This window comes from Zophobas morio, unplaced genomic scaffold, assembly GCF_036711695.1.
Source record: "Zophobas morio isolate AGI-343-1 ecotype UQ-CSIRO unplaced genomic scaffold, CSIRO_AGI_Zmor_V1 ptg000030l, whole genome shotgun sequence".
NCBI lineage: Eukaryota > Metazoa > Arthropoda > Insecta > Coleoptera > Tenebrionidae > Zophobas > Zophobas morio.
In genome coordinates this window covers 510437-527032 of record NW_026972135.1, presented here as the reverse complement: position 1 = coordinate 527032, position 16596 = coordinate 510437, and the positions used below count along the sequence as shown (strand labels likewise).

Below are 16596 nucleotides of genomic sequence, written 5' to 3'. Positions count from 1 at the left end.
ATTGTGTAAGCTTCCCATTTTTAAGAATAACATAAAGCAGAAAAATTGTATTTTGTCCACAAACTGGAGCTTAAAGTTCAAAAATCTATATCCCATTTGAATTTGTATATTTCAGAGATAAAATTAAAAATGGCATACTTTTAAATAAAATCTAATCTGATCTATTAGTTCTCCATTGTGTAAATAACCTTGAATAAAAAGCACTTGTCCATGTTTTAAAAAATATATTTTTGTTAAGAGCTACTTAAAAGATAATTTTTTTTTTAATAAATACTGATTGCTTTCTAGAGTCTCTGTCAAAAGAGTTTTACGAATAATCAAGTTAACACCTTAATAACAATTACCTAAAACTCTGTCATTTTAGTTGCAAGTTACAACTATTGCATAACGATTATTTTTTATTGTGATTAAACATGGCATCGGTAAGTTATTGCAGAAAATACATTTTATAACAATTTATTTACAATTACATTTATTTATAGACTTGGAAAAGTACAAGTGTCGACGAACGAAGCGAAACACCTGAAAATTCTTCCCCGGTAAGTTAGATACTGATGTTAGTTTGTTATTTAAAAGTTGAACAGTCAGTATATACTACGCGATACGTGATAATATAATCATTGTGTGAATTTGAACTAAAACTAACCCACTTTGGTACAGTATAGTTAGCCACTTTAATGTTAATCGTTCCGACGCGAAGTTCGAGTGCACTCATTCCTGTTCGGATTCTGATCATAAAGTATCTCTGATAACGTGATAATACTCAGCATTTTTTTTTTATATTATGAAAACAATTTTGTTACCTAATTTATTTTCGCATACAGATACTGATCTCTTAATTTTATTGTTTAAAAATCTTTAGTAGATAGTGATAATAATATTAATAATAATAATAATAATAATAATAAATATCAATAACAATAATATCACTGTGTCCGATCAGAAGTGATAACAATACAATGTGATGATGGAAAATTTGTATGAAACCTTGACGTGATAGAGATAAAGGTATATATATCTATTATACAGGGTAACGGATAGAGGCACTGAAATTCCGTAAACGCCATTGTTTTTAACTTAAAGGGCGAAGCTTAATTTAGTACATTGCAAATATTGACTCATGTACGGTGGCGTCGTCGCGATATATTTTTTTAATTATAACGTAGGTATATATTTTTTAACGAATTTGGGTAGATCGTTAAGTTGTGATTACAATGATACAACACAATAATTATTTCCTAATTCTTGTTGAGTATAAAATAAAGTACAAGTACTTAATATCACTCAACATAGTGAAATCACTTTTATTTTAAAAAACTAAGTCGCATGTTACGCTCTGTACACTTAGTTGAAAATAATTTTTGTAAATGGTCCTCAAACAACTGTACAACTTTAGTCTTGGATTTTTTTTCTATTTCTAATAATTAACGAAATATCGAAACACGCGCTTAGCGATTCACCCTGTATATTTATTTATCAAGACACTTGATGGTAACTGTTCTTACACACGATACTGTAAGTTATAATTAGGGTCCGGAATTTTATGCACGAAATTTGGCCAAAATATGTGCAGAAATATGCAGAAAAAATAAGAAAATATGTTTTAATTTTAGGAAAATATGCACACATTTTGTACATTTTTTTATTGAGCATACAATAAATTTGTAGTGTATCCATAAGTCTAATAGGTTTAATTTAAAACACTATTGTGCCATATTTTAAAAACTTTATTTTACAAAAAAAAACACAACTAAATAACAAAAAATTTAATTTTTAATTAAAAAATTATGTCGCCTATCAGACAAAATTTGTTTATAGGTAGAGAAACTCCTCTCTACATCCACTGATGTAATGGATGCATACTTAAGAGCATAAGAGCGCTAATTAAATTTGGTTCTATGTTAACCTCACTACTAGAATCTTCATTATGTATTTTAGTTACCTTTGATAACAAAATATAACCTTGATTCTTATCTAGTACTTCCTTAAACTTTTTATTTATAAGTTGTCCTATTTTTCGCTTTACTTTTTTAATGCTTGTTTGGAATTATATTCTAGAGAAATAAAATCGTTAGAATGAGAACAGCGCCGGTGGACGGGGCTAGTAATTACTAAGATAGAACTCTGTAGGAAAAAGTTACACTTAGTAACTGCTAAGATAAGACTGATTTTGGCAAATGTGATCCCTCTAATAAAATAGGAGGTGGGTGGGCGGGGTTAATACTTGCTAAAATAAGATCGATTTTAGCAAATGACATGCCCTCTAATAAAAGAGAGGGTAGATGGGCGGGGCTAGTACCTGTTAAAATAAGACCGATTTTGGCAAATGTAACTTCCACCATTTTTCCAGAACCGCCAATTGAAATGTGGCAACTAAGCAAAAAAAAAAATAAATTTCAAACCAGATTTGGCATGTCAAAATGTATATCTCAGAATTGTTTGGAATTTTTTAAGCAACTTTTTCAAAAACTCAGTTTTTCAATACACGTCGTTTTAAAATTTTCGATTGTTTTTGACAATTTTCGAAATTTAACCAAAGACATTGTCTTGTAGATTTCCACCTTTAGAAGTAAAAAACGCCGACACTTGCAATAAACAGTTTGCGTTATGCTTTGAAAATCTAAAAATTGTCAAAATATGTGAAAATATGCAAAAGATACGAAAATATGTGAAAAATCTCGATATATGCAAAATATGCAAAATTTAATACGCGTCAATCAATTCCTATGTATCTAATTCGCCTAGATCCGAAAGCATTTAATTGTAGGATGAATAGTCAGCAACATGCAAATCTCATCAATTCCGGACTCTAGTTATAATGATTATTTATTTAATTTTTACTTTCTGTGCGTAAGCTTTTAATTTGATCAATGAAATAAATTGCTTCATTCATTAATTTTTTTGAGACATTTGTATAAACAATTCATATATTTGGTCTAAGGCTATTTAGGTAGAAATTCCTTTTTTTGGTTCTGAGGTACAATGAAATAAATACAGTTTCCTAGATAAATTATAATAAGTATTAATACACTGAAGTAACGAACGAAAATATTGGGAATGAACGGTATTTCCAAAAGTAATTAGGGCCCGAATTTACCTGAAGGAATGGCTTAATACCCAGTGGTTTCGTCTTTCTAGATAAATGCCGATAGAATGACAATCTTTTTTTCTTAATTATCACAAAAATCGATAAAAATGCAAAATATGCACCCGTAAAAAAATATGCAATTTTCTATAGCTATATTCGTTTCTAGGAATATGTGCATGATTCGTGCACATATTAAATATCAAGACTTATATACAAAAAATAACGGATATGCAAATTTCATAAAATCCGCTCTCTACTGATGACGCTCCCTTATCATTTTGCGTAGTAAATTTCATCTAAATTTTTTAAATAATATACTTCTGTACCCGTGGATTATGAATACGCCTTGATTTTTAACATAATTATTCTACTTTTTTGTGCTTCATTTAATCAATATCTCATTTTATGCATTAAATTCCGAATTAGTATGTTTTATGGTGGTCGAAGCGACGCTATTATTATTATATTATTTTTCACCGTGAGTTTGCATTGAAAGCATTTAAAGCGATACAGGTGTGTCAATATGTCGAAGATAGTTAAATTAATTTATGGATGAAACCTTTTCTTGAACTTATTCTTCAAGAAGGCACTGTGTTTTGCGCTTGCTCTAAACCCAAGTATTTTACATCTGTGGACGTAGTACGCAGTTATTCTATTTACAAATACATACCTTAGAATCACCGGAAAAACTTTTTGTTACAGTATTTCGAAAAATATTTAAAAATAAATTGTTACCAAAATAGTAATGTTTATATTTATTCTTTAGTATAAGAATACTTTCTTTAAAAATGTGATTTATGTATTTTTGTAATAAAACGTAAGCTCGGGAAACCTGTTTGTGTAATTTGTAAATAAATCTAGTTCGGTTATTACGCTTTTTTTAAATTTTTTGAGCATATGCAACTGCATATTTCTGCATATATTAAGAAAGTTACTGCATATTTGCACAAATTTGATGCATATCTTATGATCATATTTCCCAAAATTTTGCTGCATATTTTCCGCTCTCTATTATATAACATTTCAGAGTGGCTGTGGACACATTAGACAATGATCAGGTCTGATGTTACGCGACGATTACTTTTTCGCCACGTCCAAGAAAACACTTTTCTTTCTACGAAAACTTTATTCACAAAACTGATAATAAATGTATAAAACTTTAAAATAATATGAACACATTGTAAAACACGGCCGTCCGCGTCCGCGATTCGAGGAAGAAGAAAGTACGAGGGTGGTTCCGCCAGTGGAGTACTTCTCTAGCAGCGCCATCTAGCGGCCTCGCGTTACACGGATTTAAAAGAAACGACAAGTCAGAAGTGTGTGCCTCACCTTTCCTTTCATTCAAAAACGGCATGGCTTACATTATAAAAATTCGTAAAAATACGCAAATTCAAAACTGCCAAGATTGCACCGCGAACTGACAAGTGTTTCTGACAGGAAAAATGAAAACGAAAAATTTGAAAATATTGTTTAAAATTTTTACCTGCGTCGACAACCATTATGTATTGTATTAAATTATTAAATTATATGTTTTTTTTTTTTTAATTGGACTTCTTACTTTATGAAACATTCTTTTCAGAAATTTAAAAAGAGAAGTGGTACCATAGACCTCGGCAAAGAGTACGAACATCTCTACATAGCGAATTTAGTTTTAAAATTAATCATTGACGACAAAGTGAAAAATTTTCATCTGTCGTCGAACGATAGTGTATATGGTTCTTTCGGTGACGTTGTAGCTGAAATTGAATTCAAAGATCACACCGAAATTTTTGCTATTCAACTGAAACACGTTAGTAAATCAGGGGGAATAACAATTGAGCAGTTAAATGCATCAAGTGGAAATTTCAGCTTAGAAAAGTATTATAAAGACTTCGAAAAAGAGCCGAAGTTGTCTGACTCGCGTATCAAGATGGTTTTGTTTACTAATTCTAAGCTAAATGATGAACACCTAGATAAGTTTAAATTTGGCAAATTGACGCCACATGAACAAAACAGTTTGCTAAGTACACGTATATCCAATTCGGGAGGACAGTGTTACAGATTCGAAGAAAATGAAGATAATTTTGAAAAATATGGATATTTTTTTAAAAATTTGTATCTTTATACTGATCAAGCTGATGCCAAAGAACTAGAAACGTGTACACTTCAGACATTCGAGACATATTTCAAAAGCAACGAAACCGTTTTCCGGGAGTATCTACATTTTATAACCGAGTGGAGCAAGAAGGAAGGACACAAATTCAAGTTAAATAAAACATGGATGAAAAACATGATAAGCAAAAACATTATAAATTAGTTAGTTAGTTTTTGTCCTCTAATTAGGTTCATTATGTTAACCTGTTGGACAAATAAATATTATTATTATTATTATTATAAGCCTTTGTGTGTTTTCATTTTCTATCAAGCCGTTGTCTTTTGTTGCCGATGGATCACTGGACGCTAAAAGAAAAATGTTTAGACAAGCTGTTTCGAAATTTGACTTAACCTTTCTGAATAAAAACAATTTCGAGAAAATCGCCTCAGTTTGGTCAAATGCTGTCGACGATATATATGATATGGAAGAAACGAATAAATTGAATTACAAGTACCAACTTATCAAAAACGGAATAAAAACCAAAGAGAGTCTCTATGATCACGAGGCAAAAAAAGTATCGAAGCTCATGTGGTTGCTGGGAAAAACTCCGTTAGTCGTTGAAGGATGCCCACAAGTCTATGAAACAATAAGAATATGTCAGGTTCAAAATCTAATTATACTAGACGATCGAGAAACGTTTAATGAGTGTGTTAAAAAAAGTAATACTAACCCCCGTCACGACAGTGCAGATGGTCAACAAAAACCATACTTCTTTGAAAAGTTGTCTGACTTAGAAAAACACCAACAGTTATATGAAGAAATCCTAGCGAATTTTACATATTCATTGCAAGGACAAAAAGACGCTGAATTGAAATATTTGCTAAAAATCTGCGAAGATAGCGGCGACTTCATCACTACTGATGATTTAGTTGAAATGATGGAAGCTCCATTGCTGATTGGAAAATGCAAAGATGCTCTACCACCCAGTCATGTTGAAAGAAAATTGACGAAAATTTTAATAGATGTAAAATTTTTGAAACAAATTACTGTAAATACTATTGTTTTAGTCGATTGCGTAACAGATGTTAATTATTTTAAACAATTTTTACCAAATTTAGTAATCAGCGAAGTGCATGACGTTGAGCTTATTCAGAACACAATTCGTAAACAAAGGAACTCTGCTTATGGAAATGAAGCTTCACAGGTGGGACTTTTTGCAACACGTGTTGACGCTTCCAAACAATTTTTACCAGACTTACCAGTCGGCGAAGCGGTTAATGTGAAACTCATTCAGAACATAATTCATGATCAGAAGATATATATTTGTGAAAAGGAGATTTCACAAGAGGAATTTTCTGCATTGTGTAAAAAAAATTTAGAAATTCAGTTTCATCACTTCAGATATTTAGACAATCATCGTTTGGAATGGATGGAAAGTGAAAATTTTGCCTCGGAACGAAAATATATCAACGAACTTGAGAGGTTTCGTCTACAAAGTGACTTTATGGAGTACAGTATACGCGAGCGCCAGTACTTTAGTCATTCTCGACAAAATATCAACATTATTTGCGCCGATGCTGGAATGGGAAAAAGCACATTAACGAAGAGTTTAAAAAATACTAGTATGTCGACAAAGTGGTGTTGAGACGGAAACCGGGTACCTACCCCCACCTTCGAACGACAGGGACGGGCCTCTTGCAAGGGACAGGGTCCGAAAAAATTTCATAGCATTTTAAGACATTGTAACACGAGGTTCAATAAAGAGTGTTAGTGGCATCTACGGCCTTTTTCTTTTCTGCTGAGCCTCATAGCTCGTGGCAGATGGTCCTTCGAATATTATACAAAACATTGGTCCTTCGAGCCGGATCGTAATCATCGAATCAGAGGGAAGTTTATGGGAGATACCTCATCAGGCTGCAGTGGCGTGTCCCCAGTCAAGGTGCGGTCGGGTGCAATTGGTAAGTCTTTGTGCATGTTGATTCAGTTGGTGCATTTCCTCTTAAGTCAACTAACCGTATTGGTATCACCATATAAACAGTTATATTTGTTAGTCATTTTCAATTCAACTTAAAAAAAAAACATGACCGAAGAAGAACTTAAAGTATTAATAGCCCGTAGAGGTTTAATAAAGGGTAAAGTAACGCGAATCAAATCGTATGTAGAAAAATTCACCGCAAGCGATAATACTCGTACGTATCAGATTAGGTCTAGATTATTAAATTTGCGCGAGGCCTTTAGAGAATTTGACAATATTCAAAATCAAATAGAATTAATTGAGTCTAGCGAAAGACAGAACAAAGAGCGAGATGAGTTTGAAACCACCTATTATGATTTAGAGGCACACATGCAGCTTTTGATCGACGATGGATCAACGATCCCACCGTCAACCAGTAGTTCAGGTAGTAGGGATACGACTAATCAATCGCGAGTAATTAACCCGGTAAGGTTGCCCACATTGGAATTGCCGTCATTTACAGGGAATTATTTGCAGTGGACCCCATTTTCAGACACCTTTAAATCGTTGATTCACGAAAGTCAGTTGTACAGTGATATCGAAAAGTTTCATTATTTAAAATGTTTAAAAGGCGATGCTCATAAAACTGTTGAAATGCTTAGCGTATCAGCTTCAAACTATAAGGTCGCGTGGGAATTGTTAGAAAAACGGTTCAATAATCAGCGGTTAATTATTCAAGAGCACGTGGTAGCTATTTTGAATACTCCACAAATAATTAAAAACTCAGCCTCTTCATTGCGCAAATTGTTAGACACCGTTAAAGTAAACATGGAAGCACTAAAGGTGCTTCAGCAAGATACCGAAAAGTGTGATATATTTGTTGTTCCCATTGTAGTGTCAAAATTTGATTTTCTTACAAAAAGGGAGTGGGAATCAGGTTTATCAAATCAGGTACCGTCATTGAAGGAACTGCTAGAGTTTTTAGAAAAACGAACCTTACTGTTAGAATCGTTAAATTCACATGACATGGGAAATCATAAAGTTCAAAATACCTCGAATTTTCATAAGCATTTCGCGAAATCAAATAACAACGTTACTAAAACTACTGCATGCAACACAGGTCTAAGCAATGATAATAAGGATACGTTAAAATGTTTTTTGTGTCAGCAATCTCATACGTTATACCATTGTCACAAATTTCTTGCATTGCCCATAATGGAAAGATTAAATAAGGTCAGATTATTAAAGCTTTGTCAGAACTGTTTTAGAAGAAACCACACAGTCGATAAATGCAAGGCGAGTTTATGCAAATTTTGCAATGAGAGGCATAATTCTTTATTACATATTGATTATCCCGCTACAACTAGCGATAATAACTCCAACAGTCATTCAGGTTGTTTCACATTCAATGAGTAAGGAATCCAGTACTCAGGCCTTATTGTCAACAGCGATTGTACTAGTTTTAAGTGTAAAAAACACTTGGGTAAAATTGCGAGCTCTACTTGATGTGGGATCGCAACACAATTTTATATCTGAAAAGGCGGTAAAACTTTTAGGGCTTGAAACTAAGAAAACTGATTGGGTCATCAATGGCATTGGCGATTGTCAAGGTAGAAGTCGTGATGCATGCGAAATTATCATTAAATCTGTTTATGGTGATTCGCCAAACTATGAAGTACAATGTTTAGTTTTGCGTAAAATTACTAATAATTTGCCATTAATCTCTTTGGAGAAACGCCATTTAGAAATTCCGTCTAATTTAAACCTGGCCGATGTAGAATTTTTCAAAACGGGTGAAATAGATCTTTTATTAGGAGTAGGCATTTTTTGGAAAATAATGAAAATGGGCCAAATAAAAACAACAAATGGTTCCCTACACTTCCAAGAATCTTCGCTTGGCTGGTTGGCAGGCGGCGATGTTCAATGTCATAATCCTTTACCCTTCTCGGTATGCCATTTGTCTCTTAATTCAATAGACCGACAGATTAAAAGGTTTTGGGAAATTGAGGAATGGCGTGCCAACGCAAATATTCCTTTCTCCGAAGAAGAGCGGAAATGTGAACAACACTTTATGAGTACCTATAAACAAAATGTAGACGGGCGGTTTATCCTAAAATTACCTTTCAAGGCGTCTTCCGAAAGATTAGGAACATCTGCAGAGGTAGCCATAAAACGATTTGCGGCACTTGAAAGAAAGTTTATTAACGACCCTCCCTTAAAAGAGCGTTACAAGTCATTTATGGAAGAGTATGAACAGTTAAAACACATGGAACCAATACCATTAGCATCAATAACTGATTCAAATTGTTTTTATTTGCCTCATCACGCAGTGGTGCGCGAAACTCGGGAATCTGTCAAAATCCGAGTCGTATTCGATGCCAGTTGTAAATCATCGAGTAATATCAGTCTAAATGATATACTAGCGGTTGGCCCAAAAATACAGGATGACCTAATTTCCATATTGCTAAGATTTAGATTCCACAGGTACGTAATTTCGAGCGACATTAACAAAATGTATAGACAAATATTAATAGCTCCGGAAGATAGACAATTTCAAAGAATAGTATGGCGTGAGGACGCACATAAGCCGTTACGCGTCTTTCAGTTAAATACATTGACTAATGGCACCGCTTCGGCGCCATTTCTTGCGGTACGCTGTTTGCAACAGTTAGCCGATGAAAATCGTGAAATATACCCTAAGGTTTATCCAGTAATAGTACACGATTTTTACATGGACGATGTACTCACAGGAGCCGACACAATAGAAGAAGTTGTGAAAATTCGAGACCAATTAATAGAGGTATTAACAAGCGGGGGTTTTGAACTAAGGAAATGGGCGTCGAACAACTCAAATATTTTACCTGATGATATTTCCCTGAATACTTCGGATACAAACGGTCAAAACAATGATTTTATCAGTTTTGATAAAGAGGGGGAGTCAAAAACTTTGGGTCTTTATTGGAATTGTAAACAGGATTCGTTAAGGTATAACATCAATTGTGATTATAGGTCGCATGAAAACTTCACAAAACGAAAAATATTATCAATTGTCTCCAAAATATTCGATCCTTTAAACCTGGTTGGCCCAGTTTCTGTAAAGGCCAAGTTAATTATTCAAAAATTATGGGAGTTAAAATTAGGGTGGGATGAAACAATTCCCTCTGAAACTATGACTATTTGGCTACAATTATTAAAAGAATTACCTATTTTGAATAGTTGCTTAACTCAGCGTAGTGTAATCGACAAATACCCGTATTGTCTTATCGAAATTCATGGTTTTTGCGACGCTTCGCAACGTGCCTATGGAGCCTCTCACTATGTACGTACCATCGCCGCGGACGGTACGATTTCGTGTAACTTGTTATGCAGCAAATCAAGGGTTGCACCATTACGCACAATAACCATCCCGCGGCTCGAATTATGTGCAGCATTATTACTATCGAGGCTGACGAATACCGTGATTAAAAATTTAAGACTGTCAATCAATTCTGTTTTTTACTGGACAGATTCTACTATAGTACTGGCATGGTTAGCAACCTCGCCATCGACGCTGAATACCTTTGTCGCTAATCGAGTAAGCGAAATCCAAAATTTATCCACTGTGGATACATGGCAACATGTAAACACAAAGGATAACCCAGCCGACATAATATCGCGAGGAGCTTATCCCAGTGAGCTTCTCAAGTGTGATTTATGGTTTCACGGACCGTATTGGTTAAGGGAATCGTCAGAAAATTGGCCAAAACCGCACCTACAGCCTACCGAAGTACCTGGATTAAAGGGCGTTGCACTCATATCCGGAAACAATTTTGAAGTTCCAATTTTAACACGATATTCCTCCATCTCAAAATTAAAAAGAGTAATGGCCATATGTTTAAGATTTACTCATAATTGTAGAAATAAGCATGACAGACGAACAGGTTCGTTGTCGCTATTAGAATTGACGCAAGCATTTCAAGTCATTTTGCATCTTGTACAAGGTATAGAGTTCCCACAAGAACTAATTAATCTAGGTACTAAAGGACAAGTGCGTTCTAATAGCAAATTAAAAACATTAAATCCATTTCTGGATAAATCGGGATTAATCAGGGTAGGTGGCAGGCTGCGTAATTCGAACATTCAATTTGATCAAAAATTTCCGATTATGCTTCCAAAACATCATATAACGCGGTTAATTATAAAGGAAGAACACGTGATACAACTACATTCGGGACCAACAGCCACCTTATCGGCAGTAAGACAAAGATTTTGGCCACTCGCAGGTAAAGACCTGGTCCGTCAGGTAATACACAATTGTACCATTTGCGCTAGATTCAAGGCGGAACAGGTAACTCCAATAATGGGTGACCTACCATCGGTGCGTATTACTCCAGCCAGGCCGTTTTTAAATAGCGGCCTAGATTATGCGGGACCTCTTATCATAAAAGATGGTAAAACACGCAACAAAAAAACTCTTAAAGCTTACATCGCGCTCTTTGTTTGTATGTCGACTAAGGCTGTTCATTTAGAATTAGTTTCAGAGTTAACCACAGCAAATTTTCTGGCGGCATTAAAGCGATTTGTGTCTCGTAGGGGCGTAGCATCTAATATTTATTCAGATAATGCTACTAATTTTGTCGGGGCTCACAACGAACTCCAAATCATGTTCAAGCAGCGTAGAGTTAGTAACGACATAGAAACATTTTTAGAAAACAAAAATATTAAATGGCACTTTATCCCTGCCCGGGCGCCTCACTTTGGAGGCATTTGGGAAGCAGGAATTAAATCTGCTAAATATCATTTAAAGCGAATAGTTGGTTCCTCGGTTTTGACTTTTGAGGAAGTGTCTACTGTCTTGGCATGTATAGAGGCGTGCCTGAATCCGCGCCCCTTGTGCCCGCTTCGGCGGATCCTAACGACTTGGACGTACTCACACCGGGCCATTTTTTGATCGGGTCACCCCTAACCTCGATTCCGGAGCCAGACCTCATTGACGTCAAGACCAATCGGCTCACTCGCTGGCAACTCGTGGAGCAGATGCGGCAACAGTTTTGGAGGCGCTGGTCGAAGGAATATTTAAGTACCTTGCAGAATCGGACCAAATGGAGCCAACAAGGATCTGCCAGGTTGATGCCGGGAAGTCTGGTCCTGCTAATGGACACCACAGCCCCACTCACGTGGAAGCGGGGCCGCGTCACCGAGCTACATCCAGGGAAGGACGGCGTCACCAGGGTGGTCTCCGTCAGGGTGGACCACAAGATCGTCAAACGTGCGGTACGAACATTGTGTGTGTTACCATGTGCTCGGGAGTGATTTATGGCCATTTTGCGTTAGCAGTGAAAGTGATCAACAATTCTGCACGAACAATTATTGTATTCACTGTTACATTTTTTATTGTTTACTGGATTGTGTATTCCAGTTGGAACTTATTGTATTTGTTACATTAATCGACATTTATTGTAATATTTTAAAACTTTACACTTTTGAAACCTACGCTTCAAGGGGGCCGGGATGTTGAGACGGAAACCGGGTACCTACCCCCACCTTCGAACGACAGGGACGGGCCTCTTGCAAGGGACAGGGTCCGAAAAAATTTCATAGCATTTTAAGACATTGTAACACGAGGTTCAATAAAGAGTGTTAGTGGCATCTACGGCCTTTTTCTTTTCTGCTGAGCCTCATAGCTCGTGGCAGATGGTCCTTCGAATATTATACAAAACAAGTGGATTATTTTAATCTACGCCAGAAATCACGCTTTACACTTCGGGGAACATGAGTCAAACGTGGAGAATTTCGTAAAATACATCCTAGAAGATACTTTTCGGGAATGCCGAAACCAGTTCCACCAGAGAGTCTTCGAAAAAATGCTGGAACAAAACCAAATACAACTAATATGGGATGGAGTCGATGAGGCATCTGATGCCACTCAAAATTTCATCTTAACTTTGGTAACTGCGTTTTCGGAAAAAAGAGTGAAGCAATGGTTGACTTCTCGAATCAATTTGAGGGATATGTTGGAAAAGGAATTAGGTACGTTTGCGCGAAATATAAATCAATTTAGTGAAGACGAACAAAAAGAATATATTAAAAACCGCTTACTGATTACCGATGATGAATTAAATGAAACTTTTAATAAAATAAGAAAAAATATAATGTCTTTTCCAAATTGTGAAATTTTAGGCATTCCTTTACAAATCTATATGCTTACAGAACTATTTTTAAATGACAGAAAGAAATAACTACCTTTGTTAGACGGTATTTTCACAGTTCTTGATCTATATGAACATTTTGTTGAGCAAAAGTTTCATATTCTATATAAGGATAAATATGCAGTTGCACTAGAGTATGAACGAAATAGACGGGAATTTGAAAAGAAAAAAAAAGCTAGAATGAACCACTATAAAAGTTTAGCTTCAAGTTATTACATTTATAACTCTTTATTTCACAAAATTGTAAATAAATTATTCCGTTACGGCAAGACGACTGACAGTTTTGTAGAAAAAATTAAGACCGAAGGAGATGATGTAGGATTTATAAGTCACGTTATATCCAAATATGATGTTGAGTTCATTCACAATTCGTACCGTGAATATTTTGCAGCGTTGTATCTATTTGAAAACGAACCATCCAAAGCACGTGACAAAAATTTTATTTCTGACGGTAGATATAACAATATTCGTTTTTTTTTAGATTTAAAGCTAGCGGAAAATTCGAAATGTTTAGTAGGTGTTATATATAAGAATCTTACAATTCTAAAAGAATTTACTGATGCAGATTTACTTAAAAAGGATATCATTGGTCGTGACATTTTGGAAGTAGCTTGCGCTTGGAATAAAAGTTATCCACTTGTTAAAAACAATATTATTTTGAATGGCGGAAGTTTTAAGAGGGAATGGTTAATCAGCAATAATAAAAAAGTCGTTGAAGCCCTAAATTATCGTGGTATAGCACCAGAATTTTATAAATTCACCGCATCGCATCATCTGTGTTTTAAAAAATTGATGATTTTGTTACCATTTTTGATTCCATTATATGACGGGAATCAGTTCGCTGAAGAATATTTAGTGGCAGTTTTATATTATGCAATTAGGTTTGATTGTCCAGTAATATATGAGTGTATTGAAAATTCTATTCCTTTAAAAACCACATACAATAATATAAGTTCAAGATCCATTTTAGCTTTAGCTCTTTTTAGTAGGTCAGCACAAATATTAAAAAAAGTTCTTTCTGAAAAACGATTTTGTTCTGAATGGGACTGCGTAGAAGAACTTCTCATTTTGAATTCGGATATTGACGAAGTATTGACTTTTGCGTTACATTTGCCAGAGTTTAGAACAAATGTGCCAAATTCGAGCGGTCAGTCGTTGTCGCATTATGCATGTGAAAACAATCTAACTAAGACGTTACGTTCATTAATTCTCAGAGAAACGAAAATGAATATTCGGAGTAGGAACGGAAAACTTCCTATACATCTTGAACTTGAAAAGGGGCACTCAGATTGTTTAAAACACATAGCGCAAACATACGTTTTGGATAAAGACGGTCGGTTGCCGCTTCATTACGCTTGTGAGGATGGAGATTTAGGTGTGACAGAAATACTTTTAACGAATGGTGCAAAAGTTGACATTCCGGATGGAGATGGACGACTGCCGATACATTATGCTTGTAAACACGGAACATTAAACCTGGTAGAATTACTGGTCACGAACGGAGCGAAATTTGATGTTCCGGACAGAGGTGGTCAGCTACCGATGCACTATGCGTGCAGAAACGGGCGGTGGGGACGTGATCTAATTTTATTTTTGTGTAAAAAAGATGCGAAAGTGAATGTTTCGGATGGAGATGGACGGCTGCCGATACATTATGCTTGTAAACACGGAAGACTAAACCTGGTAGAATTACTGGTAACGAACGGATCGAAATTTGATGTTCCGGACAGAGGTGGGCAGCTACCGATGCACTATGCGTACAGAAATGATCGGTGGGGATGTGGTATAATTTTATTTTTGTGTAAAAAAGGTGCGAAAGTGGATGTTCCGGATGGAGATGGACAACTGCCGATACATTATGCTTGTAAACACGGAACATTAAACCTAGTCGAATTACTGGTAACGAACGGATCGAAATTTGATGTTCGGGACAGAGGTGGTCAGCTACCGATGCACTATGCGTGCAGAAATAATTGGTGGGGATACAATATAATGTTATTTTTGTGTAAAAAAGGTGCGAAAGTGGATGTTCCGGATGGAGATGGACAATTGTCGATACATTACGCTTGTCAACGTAGAGATTTAAACATGGTAGAATTATTGGCAACGAACGGAGCGATATTTGATGTTCCGGACAGAGGTGGTCAGCTACCGATGCACTATGCGTGCAGAAATGTTGTGTGGGGAAGTGATATAATTTTATTTTTGTGTAAAAAAGGTGCGAAAGTGGATGTTCCGGATGGAGATGGACAACTGCCGATACATTATGCTTGTAAACAGGGAACATTAAACATGGTAAAATTACTGGTAATGAACGGAGCGAAATTTGATGTTCGGGACAGAGGTGGTCAGCTACCGATGCATCATGCGTGTAGAAATTACGACGCGGGAAATGATATAATTTTATTTTTGCTAGAAAAAGGTGCGAAAGTGAATGTTCCGGATGGACATGGACGGCTGTGAACATGGAACTTTAAGAACATTAGAATAATTATTAGTATCGAATGGTGCGATAGTGAATATTCTGGATCACAGTGGCAAACTGCCGATCGACTACGCGCAGAAAAACCGACTTTGACAGTAACATGAGAAATTTTTTGTTAAAAAAACATGAAATCTAAAATTCTCGAAACAATTACCGATAAAGGAGTTCTGATAAAATTTTTTGATGGATATCGTGTAGTACTTTTGTTACATAGGTATATGTATGCATATGCGTGATTCTATTTCATTTGACATGTCCATGCAGCCAGTTACTACTATTTTATACTTAGTAATCGTTTTCATTTAAATACGACGCAACCTAACGATGAAGTGCTTTCTCCTTACTAGTTTCACTTCCATGCACACGCAAATAAGCAATAAAACTTTTTGGCTATAACACGAGTTACAAAATTTTCTCCTTTTTATGTCCGATGATCGAAAGAGACAGCTCCGAAATATTTCAGTTTCTGTGACATAATTACAATGTATTAGGACCAAATTACTTATAAATAAATCAAAATCTATTAAAGGTAACGATGTTATTATATGCGAAAAATTTGCCAAGCTGCCATTATCATAGATATAAAATGACGCGATTCCTTTGAAAGGACATTTTGGAGATCATAAAACACAGCTTAGAAGATTAGTTTACTTGCTAAGGCAAAAATATTAAATTTTAAGCCATTGAATTTATTGTTTTTAAGATGTAACACGGTTATTATAGTGCATCGTAATAAAGAACCTTAACCAATCAAGTAAAATGAACATATAGATCAAGATTAAATTTGTCATTAATTTATTAGGTGTG

The 16596-nt window shown here is 35.3% G+C and overlaps 2 protein-coding genes across 3 annotated transcripts; both read left to right on the top strand.

The window, feature by feature from the left end:
- Positions 1-295: 295 nt before the first annotated feature.
- On the top strand, positions 296-12744 carry LOC135138171 (uncharacterized). Of its 2 annotated transcripts, none has more exons than XM_064068067.1 (3): positions 296-422; positions 483-539; positions 4668-12744. In XM_064068067.1, exon 3 carries the CDS (start codon positions 8435-8437, stop codon positions 12044-12046), a length of 3612 nt encoding a protein of 1203 aa, XP_063924137.1. In that variant the 5' UTR covers positions 296-422; positions 483-539; positions 4668-8434; the 3' UTR covers positions 12047-12744. The 2 variants fall into 2 exon arrangements, with proteins under 2 accessions (XP_063924137.1, XP_063924138.1); XM_064068068.1 differs by having other exon boundaries at positions 4668-6938.
- LOC135137843 (serine/threonine-protein phosphatase 6 regulatory ankyrin repeat subunit C-like) lies at positions 12133-15767 on the top strand. Its single transcript, XM_064067593.1, has 4 exons — positions 12133-12369; positions 12780-13125; positions 13594-13731; positions 13786-15767. The coding sequence occupies exons 1-4, from the start codon at positions 12133-12135 to the stop codon at positions 15765-15767; spliced, it is 2703 nt and encodes a 900-aa protein (XP_063923663.1).
- Positions 15768-16596: the final 829 nt, after the last annotated feature.

What these genes read in the sequence shown, in the direction of transcription:
- LOC135137843 (XM_064067593.1), top strand. Translation starts at nt 12,133, where the DNA reads ATGCGGCAACAGTTTTGGAGGCGCTGGTCGAAGGAATATTTAAGTACC. An exon ending in TATGTTGGAAAAGGAATTAG is followed by an intron (nt 13,126 to 13,593) that starts GTACGTTTGCGC and finishes ACAGTTTTGTAG; the next exon opens with AAAAAATTAAGACCGAAGGA. An exon ending in AAACGAACCATCCAAAGCAC is followed by an intron (nt 13,732 to 13,785) that starts GTGACAAAAATT and finishes GTTTTTTTTTAG; the next exon opens with ATTTAAAGCTAGCGGAAAAT.
- LOC135138171 (XM_064068067.1), top strand. Translation starts at nt 8,435, where the DNA reads ATGAGAGGCATAATTCTTTATTACATATTGATTATCCCGCTACAACTA.